Source organism: Thermobia domestica, chromosome 2, assembly GCF_964235325.1.
Source record: "Thermobia domestica chromosome 2, izTheDome1.hap1.1, whole genome shotgun sequence".
Taxonomy (NCBI): Eukaryota; Metazoa; Arthropoda; class Insecta; order Zygentoma; family Lepismatidae; genus Thermobia; species Thermobia domestica.
In genome coordinates this window covers 313999988-314025821 of record NC_137455.1, presented here as the reverse complement: position 1 = coordinate 314025821, position 25834 = coordinate 313999988, and the positions used below count along the sequence as shown (strand labels likewise).

General features: G+C 34.8%; 1 protein-coding gene across 7 annotated transcripts in view; it reads right to left on the bottom strand.

The window, feature by feature from the left end:
- The window catches only part of zfh1 (Zn finger homeodomain 1), a 746119-nt gene that overhangs the window by 69686 nt on the left and 650599 nt on the right, over positions 1 to 25834 (bottom strand). The window contains exon 1 of one of the 7 annotated variants that reach the window (XM_081748994.1): positions 4102 to 4335. The exons of 5 other annotated variants lie outside the window; for them this stretch is intronic. In XM_081748994.1, the coding sequence (XP_081605120.1) occupies positions 4102 to 4189 (88 nt within the window). In that variant the 5' untranslated portion in view covers positions 4190 to 4335. Of the gene's footprint in view, positions 1 to 3427; positions 3597 to 4101; positions 4336 to 25834 lie in introns of those variants that run through there. One more of the 7 variants, XM_081748993.1, reaches the window with a different exon arrangement.

The following is a 25834-nucleotide window of genomic DNA, read 5'->3' as shown; positions in this document are numbered from 1 at the left end:
TCAACATTTTCTTCTTTTCTCTTTCTCTCTCTCTCTCTCTCTCTCTCAAAATGGTTACCTTAAAATAATGCTTTAAGCAAAATTTTAGTATACCCTTTACTATAAAAATATTCGGTAAATACATTCCGTATGTTCCCTACACGTTCCTTTACACCCCTGGATGACACTACAGAAAGAATTCTCTTTCATTAATGTATAACTATCTTCATTTTTTTAAAATAGTGATTCCTCCCCTCCAAGCAGTAGTTTTAAGCTAGCTTTACTTTTTTTTTTTTTTTTAGATAATTTTAACAGTTTCGGTATTTCTGTAGAACGAAAGGTAAAAATGTAAAATTACACAAAAAGCCCAAAGGTAAAAGTTTATGAAACATAATTAATACAATAATATATTTAAATTCCACATTTGCCTGCGTTAGAGTTTAAGCTCTAATATTTAATAGTAAGATTGATAATAAGGAAACTAAAATTAGTTGATTAATCGTTTGTTGTAGATAAGTTGTCGTGTTTAGTGACAGTAATGAAAGTTTTAAAATATTTCCAAAATAGTGCATCTAGAAGTAATTTCTTTCACAATTTAAGTACCATTTTCATGAGTTAATAAACACTTGCAAAAATAATATCCAACCTAAAGTTCCTTTTCATACAAAAGTAGTAGATATACTGAAAATAATATTTTTTAAGTAATATTTTAAAACAATTGTCTCAGGGAAGAATCCTGAACGTCTTAATATTGATCACTTTCGAAACACAAAAGCTACATTTGGGGCAGTGGTAGCTCAGTGGTAGAGAGTTCACTTCTGGTGCTGGGATCCTTTGGTTCGATCCCAGTTCTGGGTGCCGCGTTGGCTCTGTAGTAGATCGTTCACCTTTGATGCACGGGGTCCTTGGTTCAATCCCAGCTTGCGCCAAGTGAGCTTTATAGTGAACAAACATCGTGAGCGTGGATTTTCTCGGGGTTCTCCAGTTTCCTCTTACTTCTCCATTCCACCATTTCATTCATTTCTTACCATCACCGTCTTCTCGAGCCTAGACGTAAAACTTAAATATTTCGTTCTTTTTCGATCCTAGTTCTCGTCAAATGAACCTTGTGGAGGACAATCACCGTGTGCGTGGGTTTTCTCGGGGTTCTTCCCGTTTCCTTCCACTTCTTTCATTCCACCATTATCATTCTCTCATTTAATTCCTTAGCTTCGGTGAATAATCATGCGACATTAAACTAATAAAAAACTAAATTCGAAAATAAGTAAATAAATCATCACACGAACTCTCTATTAATGATATACCTGGAACAGCATGGATGGAGTTTGCAATAAAATAAATTAAATGGTTGACGAATAACTTATTTTTAACAACAAACAAAATGTACTAAGAATTTGATTAAATTTTAGAACGGAACAATTAAAGCTGGAAGCTTTATATTATTTAACTTTCTTTATTTTAACGTAAAGCAAGAACGTATCGGCGAACTCGCTTCATGACAAACCTGTCTTGCATAACGTTACGCACACCTAGAGTAGCAGCGTATCAAAGTTTACTGTCTCCACCACCAGTAGCGCTGCATGTATTGCTCCCTTCTAAGCACGTAGCGCCACGTGACAACATGTGTTCAAATGTCAAACTAAATGTTGATCTTTCATCAACATTTTTCCGAGAATTTTGGCGTCGCTTTCAAGTGTGAGTTAAGTTCTTGTATTTATGATGAAAAGGAGAAAAACAATTAAACGGTATATTATAACAAATAAATCGCAAAATTGCACAAAGGGTCGCAGGAATATACAGAAAACTGGCGCCCTGGAACGTAATAGAATAGAAAAATAACGTGAAGATTTGGCAAAACAATTGTGCGCGATAGGAATACTAAGACACGACATCATACTTTACATTATCCATGTCATTAATACAGGCATAGGTTCTGAAATTACAACACTGCAATTCTTAGGAAAATAGTTGAAACTCTCTATAGAATGTTACTTGGAAAAGCCCAATCACGTAAATTTATGTATCAGTGTTTTTGAAATCAAACTTATCATGAAGTCATAAACGTAAATTTTACTTCTACTTTCTTTGGCTTTAGTAAAAATGTACATTCATTTTATAACGAACAGTCACGATGTTCAAGTATTACATCATGCAATAGGGTTATGAAAGAAAAATTACGGTTTTCCTTTTTTTTTTTTTTTAGAAGCAGGCCTACTCATCTTAATTAATTCAAGTAACCCATATAGTAATGAAAATTAAATAAATTGTTAATAATATTACATCAAAATCATTTTAGGTATTCAAAATAAACAACAACACTAGCATATAACGTAACAGAAAATATCTACTCAGTTTTCTACATAGGCAAGTATTCTAAGCTTCATTTTATTATACTAACAATCATTATTATTTGATTAATTATAGGATATCAATCACTTCCATTATGGACGTTCGTCTTGATTTAATTGCAAATTAAAACATTAAAATCTACAATATAAAAGTAGTATGGAAAAGAGAAGATATCATAATGGTAATGGAGAGCTAGTACATTATTTTTACTTGGAAGTGAGGAAAACAGTTTACAACTTGACAATATAACTGCACTAGACCAATAAATAAATAAGTAAGTTTTCAAAATAATGGTATGTTAGTTTTCATGCACATATTAGGAAACTGAGAAGGATACTACATAAAGTCTTGTAATCCAAAAATTCAAATGGTTGAGGTATAGTTTAAAATCAACTAATAATTATTGACATAAATGTGGCAGTTCAAAAACGTTCGTCCTTTTTAAATAACGCGCACAAAATCTTCAATTTATCTTGTAAGGTATCTAAAAAATTCGTTAATCATATTGTTCTGAAAGTGTCTGTCGATAAAAATAAATGGTTTCCTTATTATAAAAACATGAATGGAATGACAACACAAAATGAAAACCTACCAGGAAAGTTTCTCATAAGCGCTGTCAAAACTCAGGGGAAAATGAAAACAAAGCACAAAAACTTCTCCTCTTTCCCTACGAAACAGAAGCAAAGACCAGGTATCAGATGAAATATAACTCGCTACAATGACGTGAGATTCGCTACGACAAGATAAACGCTACCAATGAAATTGGCTTGGGTTGCGAAAGGTAACACCGCTTTCATAAAGAAAGAACCAATCGCAACAGTCGGACAGGTGTGAATCGATCAGGTGAACGAAGCCACTCCTTCCAACAGGTGACGTGGCGCAAGCAGGTGTGTTTCACCTGCCTCAACACCTTGCCATTGGTTGCAACTTTCCGTACGGCAACATCACTGCACGTGCTATATACCGGCCTCCGTAGACTAAATGGATACAGAGAGGGGCAGCAGCTAGATGCTGCTTTTCAAATACTTGTGTGGAAGCATATGGTAGCGGTAAGGTAATTTGTTTACCTTTTCACAAAAAACAAAAAACTGGACCTTACCTGGCCAATTTATTTCCAGCATTAGCGATGACCGTTGATTCGTTATCACCTGTTGTCTTTTGGTTAAACGTAACGGTTCTATAGACGACCTGAATAACTCCACACGCATGTTGTCACGATGCCAAACTGTCACACTGTCTTCTGCCTCACGCATCCCTTCTCTCTCTCATAATAAACAAACACATGTTTGCTTTCCAATTTTTCTCTCTCTCTCCCTCTTTCTTCACATGCATACAGCAAATATACATAGATATACACAAGAGAAAACTATTCAAAATGCGTATAAAATGTGATGAGTTTTTTTCTAAAAGTCCTTTTTGTGAAATTAAATTGCCCAGTAAGGCAAATATGTATATATATACACACACACTGTAGCGTCCCACGTTAGGAAAAAAAATCCTGCAGTTTCAGTAGCAATAAAAAAAGAAGAGAGAAATTTGGCAACATTGCTGTATTCATCTCACCACTTTACAACCATCCATCGCGTTCATCATTAAAAACATCAGCGATGCACACATGGGCAGCAAACGTATACATGTATATCCACATGAGAAGAGAAGGAGTTTAAAAAAACACCTAACAAGGAGAGAAGGCCAAAAAAACTATGAAGTTTAAAAAAATAAACTAAAACAAAACAAAACAACAACAACAACAACAACAAAAATGGAACTTACATTGGCAGTTGCTCCATACGTTGGCAAGGCTCCATAGGCGATACGAGTAGCTTCCATAGCAACCGAACATACTACTGCGCGCCACCATAGCTGGTTGGGATATGATGCTCCTGCCGCGGCATAAGAAACGCGAGGAATGATCACGGAGTCGCTGGGGCGGCGCGCATGAACCCTCACTCCAACACGCTCACTTTCTGCCGCCCGACCCGATGCGAGCGATGCGATGGCTCTCGCAACTACTACAACAACAGCCCGAACACCTCCGAAGTGGACCGAGCACCTCGATAGGGGGAAATAAAGCGCACGCGACCTAAACCAATTTTGCGAGTTAGAAAAAGAAACTTTAGAGGAAAGAGAAAAAAAGGCAAAACAATAAAAACATAGACTGTGGAGAGGGGGGATGAAGAGAGACGAAGAAAGGTAACAATTTTTATGCTTTCATTTTAATAACTTTCTCAATAAGCACAGTGTGTTCTTTGTTGAAAGAAAGCCTTCGTCACAAAGGGAACCAGAAGATCTAAGAACAATCTGAAACGTGCGAATTCTTCTGCTTAATACGAAATTTCACGGTTGATGGTTTTGCTTCGGATGAAGTCCTTCCTTTAGCAGTATCCTCCTTGCCCTTCCGCTGCGGATACACCTCTAAATCACTTCTTAACATGTCGCCTTACATGGCATATATTTACTTACAACAATTATTGTTAAGCTAAACTTGCACATTCTTTACTTAAAAAATTATTCTTAAGCTAAACTTCAAGAAAAAAGATTACAGGAAACATAGTTATTAACGAAATATGTTGTAGTCAAATCGTAAAGCAATCTTCTTTGGCGTGTAGGCTCAAAAAGTGATGTTGGTAGTGGTTGACAGGAAGACAAGTATCATTCTGGGAAATGGGTATTGTGAAGAACCACTAATAGTTAGTTAATGAAAACAAATTTTATAGTTTAAAGTCCGACGTTTATGTCCTTTATGCTAAAGGAGACTAATGATTAGCGAAATGAATAATTGTAAAATCAAATTTTTGGTGCTCCCCCACCAGAAATCGAAGCAGAGACCACGTGCAAAGGAACAGATAAGCGGAAATGGCTACTATTTTTGTTAAATTTCAGTTGGCAAGTGTAGTAGATTTTGTCCTACACATGTTACCAGAAACTGTTTCCAAACAATGTCACCCACGATGTATATAGAAGTGTAACTTAAGACAAGACATCTTCAAAAAGAACGAAAAGAATCTCTTTAATGCATGTAGAAACAAGCTGATTAACTTAATTAAAGAAAACATTCTTAAATCACATGCAAGAAGAAAAAAATTTGTTATCATCTGGTTTATTTTTGAAGTAAACAAATTATTCATTTATTTCTTTCGTACTAATAGATATGGCATATTGTTTCTTTCATATACTGTATTTCTTTCGGTTGTAAATAGTGATATATTCTAACCATGAGTAATATTTTACAACTGAGTTTATTTTCGAAATGTCTCTTGATCATTTGACAAAATTTATGGCAATTCAGGAAAATAAACTGTTAATTATGACAAAAATATTTTAGTTATGCAAATATTTGGTGTGTAATGAAATAAAGCTTTGTCAGTTCAAAGATGTCCCAGACCAAATATTTCCATAACAAAACGAAAGTTTTAAAATATTGACTTTTTTCTTAATTGACATACATGTTGTGAGGTGAACGTCTTAAAAATAAGCTCCCAATACTTTGGCAGTTTGCTCATTACTTGCGCCGTGTCAGGTAGGCAACCCAAAATACCGTTAGGTAAATGTGGTTGTCTACATGTAGGATTTGATTAAGTATTGAGTGACCTATACACGTAGAGTAATGAATATTCTGCAGTATTTACGAAATAAGCTTCGTCTAAGGAAAAGTCACTAAAAAACTATTCTAACAAACATTTCGTTCAAAAAGTTTGAGAATTACTGCTGTAGTTTAGATCGGCACATCATCTCCCAGCATCTCTTTTTTTTTCTTGACTGCCGACATAACAAAACCGCCATAAAAGATGCATAGAACCCTTGTTTTTATTCTTCCGCTTAGCCGTTTCATTTTATACTCCACACAGAACATTTAAATGACATTTGACTTTTGTGCTTTAACAATATTTTATTCGTCACGTAGCGTCCTATACAATACTAATGCTGTTTAAATTTGAATAATTCAATATTCAGTTAATGGATTCTTCGAATCCATGTTACTAGAACAATTATTTGAAAACGAATAATTGCTCAAATATTGAATACGAATATTCGGAAATTCGAATGACAACAGAAAATATATTTGAATAATTATCCTTTAACAGATTTACGAAACTATGGAAGATCTCTCATCAAATTCTATTCAACACAGTGGCGGTTCTTGAGGGATGTCACATCGGTAAAAATTTACTTTTTGTCACTATAAGCTAAGGAAAGAACACTTACGTAATGTCCTAACATTTTTCTTGAATATCCAATATTAAAATAGTCGTACAAAGTAACTAATTTAAAACCGAACCATTATTAGAATATTCAGATAATTTTACGGACACAGCATATTTGTCTTTAGTGCGCATGATATCACCTATTACATAGTACGGTCCATACGTTCGCGGACTAGAACCACTGAAAGAAAAATAAAAACGTTGGTATCATTGAAAATAGGCTCTATTTGAAGAAATACATTAGTATGCACATATTTCCAACCTTTTCATAGCACTGGAAAACTCTTATGCGTAAATCTTGTTCGCAAAACCGTCACAGCGTTCTGAATCTCTTTCAGGGTATCGAATTTTTAGTCCTTTAATTGTAACTTCACCTTGGGAAACAGAAGGAGAGCAAAGGAAGAGGGGATAGTGCAGGGTTTCGATTTGTTTTTGAGCCAGAAACTACGAAACAAATCTTACGCACGCACACTTTCAGTTTTATAAAATCCTCGGTCAAAATTTGTAAAGCTACAGTTTTCGGTATATTAACCCTTAATTAGTCGCATGCGGAATTTTGTTCCGCACTTTTACATTTTTCTTTTTGTTTTCCTTACTTCCAATAGTATGCTTTTGAACTTTTGTCTAGCTGTCTTTTAAAGTTTCATGATTAAACAACAATACATATTTCAATTGTTGCCCAAGCCACTAGTGAATATTTTGTTATTTATTTTAGAGTGAAGCATTTTGCGGAGCAAAATTCCGCGCGCGACTAAATAAGTTACCCTTTTTTTCTCCCACACATTTTACGCTTTCTTTCAAATTATTGTTTCAGTTGTTTTTAGCCGAAAACAATTAAGCGATTCGGTGACTACAAAACATATCACAAGAAAGCGCCACCATCACTATTTTTTTAAAATTTATTTTACAAAAATATATTTTCAGGTGCTGTTTATTTGTAAGCAACTGAAGTTATAAGCGGTTTATATGTGCATTCTGCGCTCTGAAAATAAATACATAGAGAAGAGAGTTAGTCTTTTCTTTCAAAATGGATCATCATGAACGTAATGTGGACAGAATTAGAAACATGTTGCTGGAAGTTCTGGCTGAAGACGACAATTTAGATGTTCCGGATATGGAAGATGGCGATGAAGAAGATATCATTGAAGAAAGCGACCATATCTCTGCCAGCGAAGAATCAGCAGATGAAGGTGAAGTGTTGCCTGAAGCAGATCATGTGGAAACACTCTCAAATACTACTGCACGGGGACCATATATTCTAGGAAAGGACAATATCACTAAATGGTACGCACATGCTCCACGGCAAAATATACGAAGAAGAAGTGAGAATATTTTGACATATTTACCAGGAGTCAAAGGACATGCTAAAGAAGCGAAAACACCGAGCGAATGTTGGAGTTTGTTCTTTAGTACGTCTATGCTGGAGGGAATCGTTGAATTTACAAACCAGTGGATTGAAACACATAGGGACGCTTATAGCAGAGAAAGAGATGATCAAAATACTAATATAACAGAAGTAAAGGCCTTGCTGGGCCTTCTATATCTTGCAGGAGGACTGAAGTCATCTCATGCTAATCTGGACGATCTCTATGCAAAGGATTGGACTGGAATTGAATTCTTCCCAGCAACAATGTCTCTTAGAAGACTGAGATTTCTCCTACAAGCTCTTCGTTTTGATAACAAAGTTGACAGATACGAGAGAAGAAAGTTTGACAAGTTTGAGCCTCTTCGAGATATTTTTCAAGAATTCAACTTGCACTGCAAACATTGCTATTCTGTTGGGGAATATACCACAATTGACGAAATGCTTGAGCCTTTTCGAGGACGATGCAATTTTCGTATTTATATGAAGTCAAACCAGCTAAGTATGGAATCAAAATATTTGCTTTGTGCGATGCAAGAATATTTTATGCTCTCAACATGGAGGTATATGTTGGTCAGCAACCCGATGGACCACTTCAGACGGACAATAGACCCCATCAGATAGTACTTAGGCTAGTAGACCCTATAACCGGAACAGGAAGAAATGTCACTACTGACAACTGGTTTAGTTCCATACCACTGACTGAAGAACTACAAAAACGTGGACTGTCTCTAGTTGTCACTCTGCGGAAGAATAAAAGAGAAATCCCTGCAATATTTACTGAAGGCAAGCGAATGCAGTAGTTTGTTTGGTTACGGCGAAAATATGACTCTCCTTTCGTATGTACCGAAGAAAAATCGAGTGGTTACTCTTATCTCTTCCATGCACTTTTCTGATGATATTGATGAATCTTCCGGAGAAGCCAAAAAGCCAGAAATGTTAACATTTTGCAATGTAACAAAAGGAGGTGTAGACACGCTAGACCAAATGAAAGCTACATATTCTGTATCTGGAAGAACTCATAGATGGCCACTAGCTGTCTTCTTTGCTTTGATAAATATCGCTGGTATAAACAGCTTCATAATTTTTCAGTCCAACACACAGAGTAACATGAACAGGAAAGATTTTCTGAAAGTCTTAGCTAAAGATCTTTGCTTGGACAACATGAAGACAAGAGTAAGTCTGCAATATCTCCCCAGAGAATTAAAATCAAATATCCGAAAGTATGCAGGAATACCAGAAGATCCATCTGCTGTGCCTGATCCAGTTCCAATTTCAGGACGTTGTGCTTTCTGCACGAGGAAAGAAAACAGGAAGACCAAATATTGTTGTGTCAAGTGTCAAAAATTTGTGTGCGGTGTGCATAAAGAAACTGTCTCATATTGCAAAGAATGTGTTCATCAAGATAGAGTGGAGGAACTTGAAGACGAGGATATGTAAGTAGTATAGATATGTAAACCGAGAGGCAAAAGCATAATTAATATAAACGTTTCAAAATACATAAAAACTATATTTCTTATCAGGTCTAACTATACATGTTATTATTCTCGTTATTTGAGAAAAAGCAGAATAGTTTCTTCTTTGTTTAGGTACTTTTGTCTAACGTATTTTTATATTAGTTTAGGTCTTCAATAGCATAAAATAAATTAAGATGCCTATTAGAACAAATATTTTAACCTAAAATTAAATAAAGATTTCAAATAAACCAAATATTACACGAGTTTTACTATGTAGATATTATGCGGAACAAAATTCCGCACGCGACTAATTAAGTAACTTTTTTCACGCGACTAGTTAAGGGTTAAGTGTATCTGCTAATAACCGAGACGCCACTTTCTTATCTTTGACTATTTGGCAACGGCCGTGATGTTGTCACGGTTCGGGTTGTTGTTGGCCAACCACTGCGCTCGTCGTCCTCAACAGATTCCCTACTGTCTCCTACGATTGTATGCTTAATGCTGTATTACCATTAGCTTTCTGAATCATTTTTAGCGTGTCTGTAGAATTTAATCTCTACACGTTGTTCGTCTTCTCATCCATTTCACATTCTTACTCAAACTAACAACGGCGGTGTAAATCGCACGTCTTGTCTTCTGAACATTTGCAGTCACACTAACGCAGATTTACATTCTTGTTAAGTAGGCCTAGTACTACGTAATTCAATCGCTGGCCCACAAATGGCGTTGGTAGGAAAGCAGTAACAAAAAGTTCGGAAACTTATGAACCACATTCTGTATTACGGATAGAGACAATTAAACGTTCATATTTGATACTAAATGTTACTGTTAATACCACATAAGCCAACTTTCAATAACATATTCACTGCAACTTACAATTATTAAAGAATTCTACAATATTAATACCGTATAACGAAATAAATGATAAATAAAAAAAATCCACAGATGACATGCATCTAATTAATTTCATTGAGATAAATGAGATACAATGATATAGGTAAATGTAACTACTCAATATCTTTTATCTATATTTTCTATTGTGTTGCATCAATACATTACTTAATTGAATAATTGATACTCTCCACAGTGGTTTAGACTCTATTCTTTATATTGATTATTTTATAATCATTTATACGCGCACATCTAACAAATTAACAAAAACAGTCATTCCTTCTATTATGCATTACGAGACTCATTTGTCTCTATCGGTTGCTTTCCGATTCTTAGGCACTTTCTGCCCAACTCAATATTCGTCCTCTAATTCCCTCAACAATATTCTAAAAATCCATCACTGAAATAATAAATTATTTGAATTTTAACAGTAGAAAATCTCTAAAAATTCTAGGTTTGATGTAAAGTTAGATCCAACGACAGGTTTAACGTAATGTAAGGCGTTCTGAGTAGTAACAGCGAACTTAATAAAAGTGTCTTTGCTGAAAACGCACTCTGGGCGGTCCATTTATTTTAAAACTGTATTCTGTAAAGAAAAAGAGGAAAGATTTCCACAAATCACACATATAGGCACGAGAATCGGTTGCCATAGAGCAATTTGGTATTACTACTCAGATACCTGAAATGTAATAACCGAGTGTTGATTTTACAAATTAACTTTTGAGTTCCAACTTACTAACCGGAACGTATGATATAACGTGACTTTTTTAAATCACGTTATCTCTAATGACGTGCCTTTGTAATTTGCAGCATTACATACAAAGCGTAAGGTTGACTTCCTTATATATATATAATCCAATCTCAGCAGGAACTACTGTCTCTCACGCAGAGTAACCCCATTTTGGCCATTGGTAAAATGCTCCTGATTGATGTTTCAAAAGGTTAATTCCTGCTCCTTTTCTTCTCCAATTGATTCCCTGAGTACATTCACGAATCGGTCTCTGTTACGTATTGTTAAAGCTTCACTTTACGTTTGTCACAAATAATGATCATCGTCTGTATAAGAAAGCCTTCTATCTAGCACCGGAATTTACTAATAAGAACAGCCTATTATACAACGTCCTCTATAATAGTGTTATTTCTAAAGGACTGCTAGACGTAACCTTTCTCTTTTTTAGTCCTGCCGTGGCTGCGTCTTGTGCGTATAATTATTCGAATATGAAAAGAAAGTTAGTATATAAGTAATAAAATAATTTATTCGCATAATGCGTGTTTGAACAATTTTATTAAACTACCTAATTAAGAGCAACTTTAAAGGCATAATTAACAGCAAATGCAAGTAAATTTACGCAACATTTCTTTTCTGAAAGTAACTATAATCCAAACAGCTGATATTAAAATTTAGAAAATATGTAATTGTTACAACTTTGAAAACACGACGAAATTTACTGCGTGGGAATACCCTCACGATGGACCGTCTTTGTTCGTAACCGGCAGGTCCTAGTTTTGATTCCGTTTGCCGGCCATCTTGACCAAAGTTTTTAAAAAGATTGTTCTGAGTTCCACCATGAAAATACCGTGGTAGTACCTTTACATATAGACCTACGTCCCTGTTAACTTCTTCCCTCATTAGTGTCATTGATTAAGAATTATTTCACTGTAAATTAGCTTCGTGTGCTGAATTTGAAATTAATCAAATTAAGTAAATACGAGTAAATGTAATGGAAATAAGAATCGAGAAATATTATAAGCCTATCATGACGTCATAACATGAATAAAACTATTTCTCAATTATAAAAAATGCACATCCAAAATTCAAGTCTTTGGTTTATCATTTTTTGCCTTCATTTGTACTATTTAAAAAAAATATGTGTGTAAGTAGTAAACGTTGTTTTTCTATTTTCAAAATATAGATTTAAATCTTAATTATGTGAATTATTTATATGCTTAGTATACATAGAAATTTAACTTGCACAAAGTTAAAGCAAAATTGTAACATCTTTTACGATTTTAGCAGAGAAAAGGTAAAGAAAATTGCCCATAATCTTTGAAAAGAAAATTATCAGCAAAATCTAACCATAATAATGTTTTTACTGAGGAAACTAAGAAACATCTACACTGCACAGTTAATTGAGTTCCTTTTGCTTTCACCTTGGGATAAATATATACATAAACAGGTAGTTTTTTTATTAATTGATTTCTATTTAAGCTCCGTATGAGCAGAGACGCTTTATAGGATGATACGAGCAGTTAAAAGTAGAGTATCAGCTACTGTAATATGTCTGATGCTCCCTCACCAGAAAACAAAGTCACGCACGCTAGCCCCTAGTCAAGCAAGAAAAGCTTTGAAAAGATGTAGTTTTGAAGAATGTAACAGCTTTCTGATTTTGTCTTTGAAGTTCCACAGTGTTTTCTGTCTACATATGAGAGGTTATTTAAAAAAAAGAGATTTGATGATTGTACTTTAGGTCGAATGTTGGTCATATTTCACAGCAATTAAGGTTTGCCTATGATACAAGAGTTAAGACTGTTTCGTCTTAAAATATGTTGCTCGCGAAGATGATGTCTCGTCTACGAAAGTATATCTGTTTCTAATACAAGAGACATGTCTTGTGACGAAAATTTTGTCTCGTAGTCAACCCAAACCGCAAGCTAAGTTATTTGATTACTGGCACATGCAGGTAATAATGAAAGACGAAATATAATTCCGACGATTTGTTTGCTGTTTTACGTTTTACGCTTCTGCCCTTGGGGATAAAGCGGACGCTGATAAATTATTTATAATAGAAATCAAAGGACAGTATATAACACCCATCACCTACGTGGGATTTGAACCCGCGACAAACATGTCTCGCGATTGCCAGCATAACGTCTTAGGTCACTTGATATTAGCCTGCTTGTTTTTGTCAAGAATTAGCTCATTTCTTATTAGTGTTTCTACCAGTCATTTCCAACCAGCTGGTGTATGAAGTAAGGAGCGCGCTTTTACAATAAGAGAAAAAGCCAAGAGAAACACCAGAACAAGTGAGGAGAGGGAATGAAGTAGAAGAGTGTTGCCAGTGCACACGTAGTTATAGGTCTATGAATAGTATCCCTGAAAAAACATCAACTACACAATCGATGTTCTTGTTTCCCTGTTACCATTGGTGTTTCTGAAGACCAAATTTTCTCTACTTCGTGCGACTTAATGAGAAGAGGAGCAGAAAACTGTGACGTCAGAGAGAGTGCTTTAGACCTAAGTTATTAAAATAAAATATACGAGTTTCTTTCACTCAGCGATGTTCTGAAAGGAATATTACACAGTGTAAGTCACGTTTCTTATGATCAGTTATGCAAAAAATGACCCCCCTTTACTCAATGTCCAAGTATGTATTTAGCAAAAGCACAGCGAATTGTAAAAGGCAACGCGTGTTGCAAAGTTATCGAAACAGAAATAAGATTATGCAAATCCTCTGTGGACGCTTCTCAAATATAATCTGATTAGGATTTTGTTTGAAACACTTGTGCAAGAACTTTTTTTTTAAATTTTAATTTTTATTTGGTGTACCGTAAACGAAACACTTAGTACAGCAGAAAACAAGCACATGCACTTGCGGGCCAGCGGTAAATCTGGGATAGCAACAAAGGGGGAAGGAAGTGTTGTGGTCCTGTGAAGTACTAATTAGTCACGTGTCCAAGAACCACATCTTCCTTTTAGTCAACTTCCACATCCTGATAATTGCTTTTAATTGGGAAAGGTAAAGGTGGTCACTAATGAACTCCAGTTTCTCTCACTCTCTTGGGGAAGAGAGAGCGAAGAAGGACTTTGCTATGACTTAATTACGCTAATGAAGCTCTTTCTCTCTCTATCTCATATGTATATATACAGATATATATACAAAGTGCGGATTTCCGTATAAAGGCTCTTACAAACTAGTTCGTCCACCTGTCAAGTACACCTTAAGTATCCACGCTACTTTGGAGTTTGCTACGTAGCTGTTCGTTCTAGGTCCAAAGTTGTATACTGGTGACAAAATTAGCTACCGAATTAGGTTAACAACATTATACAAAATAGATTATATGAAAGATTTTACAAGATACAATGGCGTTTCAATTATGGGAATTAAATATAGTTTTAGCTGGAAAATCTTTGGGAAAGATAACTTTGGATAGACAAAGAGGGGTGGAGAATAATATAAAGCTCGATCTTTGAGAGATAGTTAATAACTATATTGATTGATCGAGTTGTCTACGAGACCAGACGAGATAGGGAACGGGTTTCGTGACGAAACATCACTTGCACAATACGTTTTCGAGACGAGACAGCTTGAACTCTTGTCTCGTCGAGAAGCCTACTGCCTGAGTTGATTGGGGCTAGGATAGGATGAATGATATGGAGAACATATTTTGGCGGCGATAAACCATCGGGTTTCCTATTATTATGAGTAGGTTCTTCCCACTGGTTTAGCAGTTACCACGAGCATCTCTGGTGCAGGAACTGTGGGTTCGATTCACGGTTGAAAAGGCACGAAATTTGAACTCATTTCGTGGTTCGAGTTTCACCTTGAATTGTAGTACATGTCTCACATAGCCTCTGTCTTGAAATGAGACGCTAAAGACACACAAAAATATTATGTGAGAAATTGTTGTTAGGTTGGAGTTTTGCATACCTTTCAGCATAAAGGCTATATGAGACGGAACCTACAACTTAACAAGGGATCCGAAACACGTGCCCTGCTGGGTGTTCCGCGCCAAGGACGCGTGCGGTAACTATATAACAACGAAGGAACTCGTGTGTGAAATTGAATCAATGATTATAAATACTACGTTATATATATATATATATATATATATATATATAACTTGTTTTGTCTAGAATCGAATCCGGCCTAATTTCATATTGACGTCACTTGGTTTATACATAGAGTAAAAAAGAACCGATACTATTTTAAGCTAAAATTTTAAGTATTAGAAACAAAAGAGCCAATTTTACATATATTTAAAAAAAATCAACAGTATAAGAAACTTCATTAATATAATTTTGTTCAAGAATTCATTTTGAACCTTTTCCTAAATAGCCTTTCTTTTTTTGTCTCTCTGTCTTTTTTCCTTTTCATTGTTTATAGCAGTCGGTGAACAAGAGAGAGAGAAGAGAAAGGGGTGGATACTTTTGTCACTGACGTAATGCTGTGAAGCCTTATGTGTATTGGGTCGACGAACGTGTGTCAAAGAAGCGTCACAAACAAGGATGGACAGTGTTATTACATCGGCAAATAGTGGCGGTGATAATGCACATCAGCCAACACTGCTCAGTGGAGGGAGTGAATCCAATGACAAGGAAGAAGGGGAAAAAACTGCTATATCGTAGTTGATATATCAGAAAATTTTTCTTCTCTTGGTTTGACGCTAGGGTTAACATAATGTGATAAATGATATTACTACCTTCCTTGATGTAGTAAAACCTTTATTTGCAATGTGCAAAGAAAATCATCGAATCGAAGTAGAAAAAAAGAATATGTAACTTACCATATACGTACTTTATATATGGCTACCTAAACGTATTAAAATTATACGTGGTATGTTTTAGATGAACAATCCTTGACCCTCAGAAAGGTGTTGTCATCCAACTGGTATCTACATGTACTTTAATTACATTATAAGTGCGGGCTAACCGATCCTTTTTCCACCTAAGATCATGAGCTTACTCTATCGCCCTCCCTCTCGAAACTATGAGCGTGAATATTATTATCAGCAATAGAGCTCCTCCGTGGCTAAGCGGTCAGCGTACGCGCCTTTGGCGTGGGAGACCCGGGTTCGATTCCCGGCGGGAGCTCATGTGTTTCGGATTCCACGTTAATCAGTAGATCCACGTCTCATATAGCCTCGCTGCTGAACGGGACGTTAAACTCAAAATCAACTCAACTTAATTATCTCTCAGAAATTTTTCTAAATTTCTGAGATTTTCCCAAATTTATAGATCGTGTGTGTGTGGTATCATTCAAAACCCTAATTTATTCTGAAAACAATGACCTACGAAACAGAAATCTAAGGAGCAGGTCTGGAAGATAGCAGATTGAGTGGAAGGTATCAGATTGTATGGAAGATACCAAATTAAGTGGAAGGTATCATATTGTATAAAAAGATATCAGATTGAGTGGAAGGTATCAGATTGTATGGAAGATACCAGATTGAATGAAAAATACCAGATTGAATGGAAGGTATCAGTTTTATAAAGGTACCATACATAAATTAAATTGCAAGCATTAATGCAGGACCTAGATCATGCAAAATGTGAACTTAATTTACACATGGAATCGAACAAGGGACCAAGTGCACCAGAGACGTGGGTTAGTCACTAAACCAGATCCTGAGTTCAATCTACAAGCGGCCATCTTAACACACAAATATTTGGAATGTATTTTTAGATGTTTCCCTCAACTCCAATTTCCAAGTTATACTTTTGAAGGTATTATAATGCCGAGTCCTTTTCCAAAATTTTTAAGGTAATATTTGATTATTAACATTTCTGTTGTAAAATGGCCTTCTGATTGTATCTGGAATTTTACTAAATATATAATTAATAAAAAATCAATAAGTGAAAAGAGAAAAACGACTTTTTTTTATTTATGCTCAATTTCTTATTCCAAACGCTATCGTCCATCGCGTACCAAGGAGGTGTTTCTCTATTTAAATTAGCTTCAGCAGTAATTTAAGTGGAGAACGAAAGGTTGAAAAGAAAAAAAAGAAGAAAAGTACAGTCCTATTTTATCATACCTACATATAGTTCCAGAATTTCCTTGTCTGAGGTAAAAAGCTAGAAAACCGCTTTCAGATGGCCAATAGCGGGATTCAAATTTCGACACGAAATCATTGACCGTCCATCCGTCTACATTCACTTCGTAAACAAAGTAACGCGTTTTTGTTTATGATATGATAAATGTCTCTGCAGTACAGTATGTACAGATGACTATCGATTGCTATGAAGATTTTTTTCTAAAACTCTAATTTCGTAGCATATAAACACACAGTATTGTTGTACCCAGAAGCACATGGAATAAGGAAAAGTGAAACCTTGAAGAGATGAAAGTATCAGAGAAAGGGAGAGTAGAATTGCTGCTGGAAATCAAATCAGGTGAAGTGGGATTGAGTCAGATGGTGGTAATGTCCCTTCCAATGAGGGCGACAATTACTGGCAGCCCTCGGGTGTAGCCGAGTGCAATAAGGAATCGAGATAAGGCGAAAGGAGAGACCAGGCACAACACACACATATACACATTATATATATATATATATATATATATATATATATATATATATATATATATATATATATATATATATATATATATATATACTAAAGAAATCAATTGGTTTTGGAAATGAAAGAGCAGAGACAAGTTTCGTGGTCAAACGAAAATCTAAAATGGCTGGTACTAAAGTCCACGGGGAGCTTGTATGGCCTCCAGGTCGACTACGAGCAACATTGTTTCAGGATATTTAGGTGAAGTCAGCGTCCAATTTCAGCATTCTAATTGTGTTGACAAGTACATAATCATTATATGTTTAGTACATAATTATTTATATTGATTTAAGTAGAGAACCATTTTTCAGTTTGCTTTTTAATAGACTGAAATTTTAATTTTGTGATTTTACTGATTTCTTTCTTAACTCTAGTTATAAAAGACCATTGCTTTTCCAAAATGAATACGGCATTATCTATAAATTTAATAACAATTAAATTCGATTATTTAATAATAAAAAGTACATATCACAAAATTTTATTTTCATGAAGTCATTATCATCATCATCATCATGGGTATTCTGCCATTATTGGCAGGTTACTTGTCGAAACTAAGAAGCTTCCATGCTCCACATCTTCCACTAACTTCTTCGTCTCCACGTAAAATTTTTCTGTTTTAATATCAATTGTAGCCTCCTTCCCCTTTCCTTTTCATTCCTGCCATCATACCCTCTTGCACGTCTCTCATATTACAATTCCTTCTTAGCAAAAGTCCCAACCAATTTCTCATCTTCCCCCTCCCAATCATTGCTAACACCTTCTCATTCGTTTTCCACTCGACCCAACTAGCTCTCTCCATTCTTCTCCACACTTCCATTTAGAAAGCTTCCAGTCGTTTTTAATCATTTTTGCATAATGGCAATGTTTCTACGCCATGCTCTACACGAAGCATTTTATGAGTCTTTTTCTCTGCTTTTTATTCAAGATCCCACAGACTAGATTTTTTTTCCTTCTAAAGGCTTCTTTCACCACTCCTATCTTTGATTTTATTTCCCGTTTGCACTTCATATCATAATTAATAATACTACCTAGGTATTGAAAACTAGCCATTTGTTCTATTTACTCCTTTCATATTTCTATATTGGATACCAACCGCTTCGTTCCAATCACCATGGCTTTTCTCTTTTTAACATTTATTTCAATCCCATATTGTTCACAGCCCTTCCTCAAGTTTTACAACATCCTATTAATATTAGATTTTCATTAAGTAAGGACATCTAAATAGATTGAAATAATAATTGCTTGATTTCAACAAGAACATTTAAGACAACGATAATATTTTTTATTTCAATATAATTACAATTAAATTATTAGACACAGTATACATTAACATAAGCTGTCGTGTTTTCATCACTGTATTTTTAATGACGCCAGTACAATTGCCAGTGTGTTTCATTGAATTTTACTGAAATATTTTGGATTTCTGTAAACGTTGTCAAAAATACGACACGATATTTATTCAAAACAACAGTCTCAAAAGGACGGACTAAGAAAGATGTATAAAATATGTCCCATTTGGAGCAATTTCGAAGCTTTTTTTTTTTTTCAAACGTAAGCAGGAAGAACGAACTTTGTTTTGCGTCCGAAGCTTTGAATTAAACAAAATTAACAAGAAACGCTTAATACTCTTCTTGCTAATACATACTTGACTGATTACTGAAGAGTTTAGCTGGCGTTCTCAGAAACTAAAATTTTAAAGGAGACAAATTCCTACAGTCTAAGGTAGGATCCGAACCATATGAGCTTTCATCAAGTATTCAACACAAAACTCAGAAGGCGAGAACGCCAAACATTTAAATAAGAAGCTTCTTGTAGGTTAAAAATGCAGGATGATTAGTAATGAAGGAGTCTGCGAAATGACAATAGATGGGGAAGCACAAAAAAAACTTCCACAAACTAACCAACTCAATGTGTTAACTGAATTTGCATGGCCAGAGATAGAATCACAGGCCCCCTTTTGCATTAGAGATGAGTACTTTACCATTGAGCCGTTGTGTATTGCTCACGAAGGACTAAAATACACCTCAATCTTACCAGACTATAACTCTAAATACTAGGTAGCACTAAGTTTTTATTTCCTTTAACTTCAGAGCTATAACAGAAGTCGATAAATTTGTAAATTGAAAAGTTAATTAAGTATCAAAAGATTTCATTTAGATGAAGTTTGTGTGCTGTGATTTTTCTCATCCCCAAAACGGTACAAATTTAGTTATTTATTTTGATTATGTTTGGGGAAAATAACTAGAATTTTTAGTTAGTTTTTAAAACTATCACGGGACAACTAAATCAATCCGTGTCTCCATTTTGTTCTCTCTCACTGGCTGTTTTTGAGCGTTCATTCGCTCCCCCCCCCCCCCCGTCCCGGTACACCCATCCTCGAAATGATCAGTAAGCAGATAACAGTGGTAAGATTTGCATCCAGCTCATTAAGCAGGTAAATTAAACCAGGGCACATCACCTGGGATCGCAGAGGGGAGAATACCTCAACAATGGGTTGGAGGGAAATCCCCCCAACGAAGCAGGAAGACAGGCAAAAGAGCGAAGAGAAAGGGGGAAGTAGATCATTTGATAGTGATGGAGAAATCTGAATCTAGCTACCCCCGTTTCCTTTAACCCCCTCTTCCCCCGTAGTTCCCATAGATTTCCTCGTCGCTGTTTTCCTCAGTGTACCCAGGACCGCCTGTTTCATTAACGTTCTATTTTCCTACAAGACACCCTATTACAAATTCTAACTACCTCGTTCCATTGTAGATCTTAAATTAACTTTATAAAATACCTTCGGGCAAATGAAACAAGCAAGGACGTAGGGAAAAGACCGCTTGCATTGTCTTCTCTGCTGCGTTTATATTATACAAAAACTTGGTTCAAGTCTGTCATGCTATTAAATGTAATAACACTTTAGACTCAACTCATATGTAGAATCAAGATGTTAAAAAAAAGTTACGTAAACTCTGTAGAGTACATTATACATAACAATGGTATACCGTTACATTTCAAAGACATATGTTTTGAAACAAAAGTTTTACGAAAAGGTTTGAATAGTATAACAATTAATATTTTAAGTTGACTTGGCATACGAACATTTTTTGCAATACTATTGTGTTTGTTCAAGTTGCATTTCTGCTCATTAAGGAAAAATACATTAATAATGAGGTATGGAAGAGAGTTACTTTAACAGAGAGCTCTCAGAAATATATATATATATATATATATATATATATATATATATATATATATATATATATATATATATATATAAGTGATATTTGTTCTATCTCTGCTATGTTGTAGATTTTGTATGTAGGTATTCCGAATTTCTGAATAGTAGTAGTGATGCACCAACTATCTAGAAAAAAAATAGCTTTGTTTAATGTCAAAGGTTTAATTAATTACAAATCATTGTTTGCTCTATGCATAAACCTTCGTTCACACAAAGTAAATAATTTATATTGATTGCAATTTCAGTATAAATTACATTGCAAAGTGTGTCAACCTTCTCTGGTACTCATGATGTTTGCATTCTTTTTTAATCATTATTCTCACATTTAAGAAATAGTTCTATAATAAATAAAGCTTACTAGTTTAAATCCATTTAGTTCTCTCTCTTTCTACTATATATATATATATATATATATATATATATATATATATATATATATATATATATATATATATATATGCATATATGATCGAAAATAACAGGTATTAGTGTCGAATCCACCGTTTTGGTGGTCGCTGAGATGAAAAATGACACTTTCGATGCAGTTTAAATCCAAATTCAGCCCCCCAATTTGGGGAGGGGTGAGATATATATATAGAAACGACCAAAAATTACCGATGTTAGTGTAGAATCCATAGTTTTTGGGGTCACTGAGATGAACAGTGACACTTTAGATGCCACAAATAAAAATAATTGAAAATGACCAATATTTGTGTCAAATTCATAGTTTTTGGGGTCTCCAAGTTGATTGGTGACAGTTCTGATGCCCTTTATGTCCAAAATGGAACTTGTTCTTGGAACGCTGAATCCATACTTAAGAAGAAGAAAAAACTTTTCACTTTCTCAGTATATATTATCATTCACTTGCCTTTAAGGTAAGCCTGTACAGAGCATAGCCTTCGGACGTTAATCTAAAAAAAAATAATTTCACTTGTATACGTTATGAAATGTGTATAGAAGCGTGGTATACAACTGGCATTAACTCAGCACTTAACAACAATAAATAACGGGGTGCAGAAATAAACAAACAGAAATCGCCAGGCTTTTTGTCGGAAACGAACTTATCATTTCACTTTTCTTTCCTTTTAATTTCCAACTTCTCCCTCTCTTCGAGTCTGTTAAGTGTTTTTCAATTCACATTTCACTTTCTCTCTCTCTCTCTAAGAACCCATTGCTACACTTTCGATGGGTGGGATTTTTTAAAATTTTTTCAAAGGGAAAAAAACAGAAAAACATGATCTCTTTGAAAAAAAAAGAAAGAAAGAAGTAAATGAAGAAAAAAAAAGGAAATGCAAGAGGTGTAAGAAGAATTGGAAACATGCAAACGAACAAGAGAAATGGGTTTCGTTCTTTCCCCCTCCCCCCAAACTCGTCGTCACCTTTCTTTCAATAAAGAAAGGAAAGAAAAGAAAAAAGAAATGAAATGAAAAGTCGAACGAGATACATTAAAGGTGAGATTTGCATGAAGGACCGCCGAATCATTTTCTTTTTTTGTCTTTTCATTTTCGAACCCCCTCTCCTCCCCTCTGTACAAACCCCAGTATTCTTTCTACTCCCAGGACTGTTCCATATATATTTTTTTTACTTCTTTACTCTGAATTTTTTTCTATCAACTTAAGTTTCTTTTATTTTTTGTTGTTTCATTTCAATTTTTGCCCTCCCTCAATTCTACCCTTTTTACCTCTCTCTCTTTTTCTCTCTCTCTCTCTCTTGGGAACGTTTAATGCCAAAATCAATACAGCATCATGGTTGGTGTTCCATGTTTCATAGAACAGATCTACATGCTCTTTTAATGTTGAAATAAGACCTACCTGTCTTCCAACTCCTTTATTTCTCCATTTATTATTTTTCTCTATCCCTAAAGCATTTTGTCTTTCTCGGTTCTAATTCCATCATTCCTTTTTTTTTAAAAAAAAAAAAAAAGGAAAAGGGAGAGAAACGAAGAACTTCTACTATTTCCCGTGTTATTGATTGATTTTCTCGGTGTAAAGTTAAATTGAGAAAACAAACACTTGTTCTCATGTATAATTATGTTTACATACTATACTGGCTGAAATGCCCGTTCTTCGTACGGTAAGTATAGATTTATGAAAAATATGGTTCGAAAGTTATATTTAGACCCATTTTCTCCCATTAAGACACATATTTAAATCTAAATCAGATGACAAAAACTAGCTCTACTCAAGTGCAAACTATGTTGGGAGATTCATTTCAAACGGTGAAACCGTTATTCATTGAAAAAAAAAATAACTATTCTCTTAACATACGCATTTCAATCAAGTGTAATGATACAAACACATGTACAACTAAGTGCTACGATCAAAAATTCATTGTAAATAGTTTAACAGTTATTCATTGAGAAAAAATATCCATTTCACATGCAGTTCCTTAACATGCATTTCAGTCAAGTGTAATAATAAAAACTCACATAAAACCATGTACAATGTTCAAAAATTTATTGTAAATGGTTGAATCGTTATCCATTGGAAAAATAAATAATTAAATAAATAACCTTCCCCCATTAATGTACGCATTTCAATCAAATGTAACGATAAAAACTCATGTGAAACCAAGTGTTATATTCAAAAATTCATTGTGAACGGTTCCACTGTTTCCTCTCTTTTGTCCTGTTATGTATACGAAGTGTAAAATTAAAATATTATAGAACAGCTGATAATCGACTCCAACGTAATGAAAACATAATAAAGGGCGCCTCCAGAAGACAGTGGCCGTTTCAAGTTTTGGTCTATATAGCGATCAACGTTAACACCGGAGATGGTTAATTTCTACAACTTCCGGTTTGAATATTGCTTCCATCAACAAACTTGGTTCCTGACTTGACTCTCTGCATTCTGGCTACAGTAGATGATGATCCATCAAGTAATTGTTGAGGATTATTGTCTTCGGGACGGACAGGTTAAATAAATAAATCGGAGTTTTGTTTAGTAAACCAAGCTCCTCAATGATTGTCGTATACAACATAGATCACGATCACTTTCTTTTTTCCTGTTGTATACATGGAAGTATATTCAATCAACATCAAAATACAATTTACCTAATACGTATTAACAACTTTTTTTTTTAAAAAAAAAAAAGTTTATGAAACTATACTGAGAAGAAAAAGTATGTGTCATCTACGTAGAAACGTAAGTTACATGCGTAAATTCTGTAGTTTTAAGACTTGTTTTATACGTACTTTCCGTATAGGTTTTTCGAATAAACATACTTTCCTACGAAAGAAAAACTGCATATAGGCGGTCAGGATCTCACATATAAATGAACGTATATAACATACAGTTGGCGTATATAACGTATGTACACTCATGTCCAAAGTGATTGTCGCATATCTATAACTGTCTTCTTGTAAGAATATAATTTGATAATGATTTTGCAGGGTACTTTTAATACTGATACTATGTGTATCATCGGGAAATGTATATTTGTAGTAAATTTCATAGAAAAAGAATTATAAATACGAAAATTACAATGCGTAAAACAAAATGTTGCTAAATGGACAAGAAAGTTTTGTTTTCGTTTTATTGTTCTTATTTACTGCTCTTTTGACATGAAATTTGCCACATGCATGTCTTTGTCGATTATACACATACTAACATTTTAAGAAATACCGAGCGATTTCGTTATCAAATTATATTCCTACAAAAACATATTTATAGACATGCGACAATAATTTTGGACATGAGTGTACACATATGAGATATACGGAAGACTGTTAGATGTCAGACATGCTGCAGTGCAATGATGTAACATCTAAGTAACAGAGGCAGTACGTCTGTAGTGTATGAATAACGTATCCTCCATACAGATTTCCGTAGTAAACATAAGGATTTCATGTATTTGTTCAATATACCGCTGTTCAGATAATTGATTTTTCTCAGTGTATTTTCAATTTATGCACATTTTAGGTTGCAGACATAGACTTTTTTTTAAAGTTTCAAGTAAGGAAAGTAAAGGGGAGGGAGGGAATCGTTCAGGTGATGAGAAAAAGAAAGATATTCAATGCGTTTGAAGATAAAAATATACAAAGTGATGGACCTCCTTTGCGTTTGTTTCATACCTTCTTCTAAAGTACCTCCGCCGATTTTTCTCTTCTAGAGATTCCTCGTCCTGAGGAAACGCACACACAAACACATACACACCCACACACACACACACTCGAATATACGAAAAGAGATAGAGTGGGGAGGGAACAGTGTAGAGTTGAGTTTGAGACAAAGCCATTGTTTGGACAGCTGCTGGAGTTCCCTTCACTGTTTTAAATCGGCCCTCCTGCGAAGAAAACTCACCTTTTGTCGTTGCTTAATGAAAAACTACCTGTTTTTTCTTAATGCTACGGCCTCGATACACTTTTCAACGTAGAACATTCCCCCCAACTCATACCATCACAATGTTTCCTTCTGCTTTTCTCTAACTTTTAGCCGAAACAAAAGTCAACACCTAAAGGGGGTTTCAAAAAAATTCCTTTTTCTTTTCTAAATAGCTTTTTCATACATATATCTTTTTCTTAATATTATTCTTTCCTTCGTTCGTTCTTTTTCATTTTTACTGCGAATTATTTTTTTTCGTCAATTTCTCTCTCTTCGAAGTGCAGAAAAGCGAAAATTTGAGAAATAGACAAAAGACGACCCCATTCCGCACCTTTGCAAGCCAATGTCTCTTTCTATTCGAACTGTTAAATTGCGCGGGAAAGTGTATCCTTTCGGAACTGAAAGAGAAATGAGAAGATAGTAGGAGTGACAAAAAATAAAAGAAAGGAAGACGAAGAAGAAAGAAAAACAAAACAACCACAATGTCAATGCTCTTTAGCATCACACATTTCTTTTTTTCTTTTTCTTTTTTATTATCCAAAGCTTAGATGGTGCCATCTAATGGTGGGAAGTTTCATTTCTTGTCAAGAGAATACGGTGTGTTGTGTTTTGATGAATGACAGCGTCACATGTGTGTGTGCTCGTTTCGCTTTTCTTCTGAGCTGCTAATTTCTTTTAAGGTGTATGTATGCTCCTTTTTTTTCTCGGACTCTTTTGCTAATGAAGATATTCAACATATTTTGCCGAAGGCAGCTTAGGGAAAAGA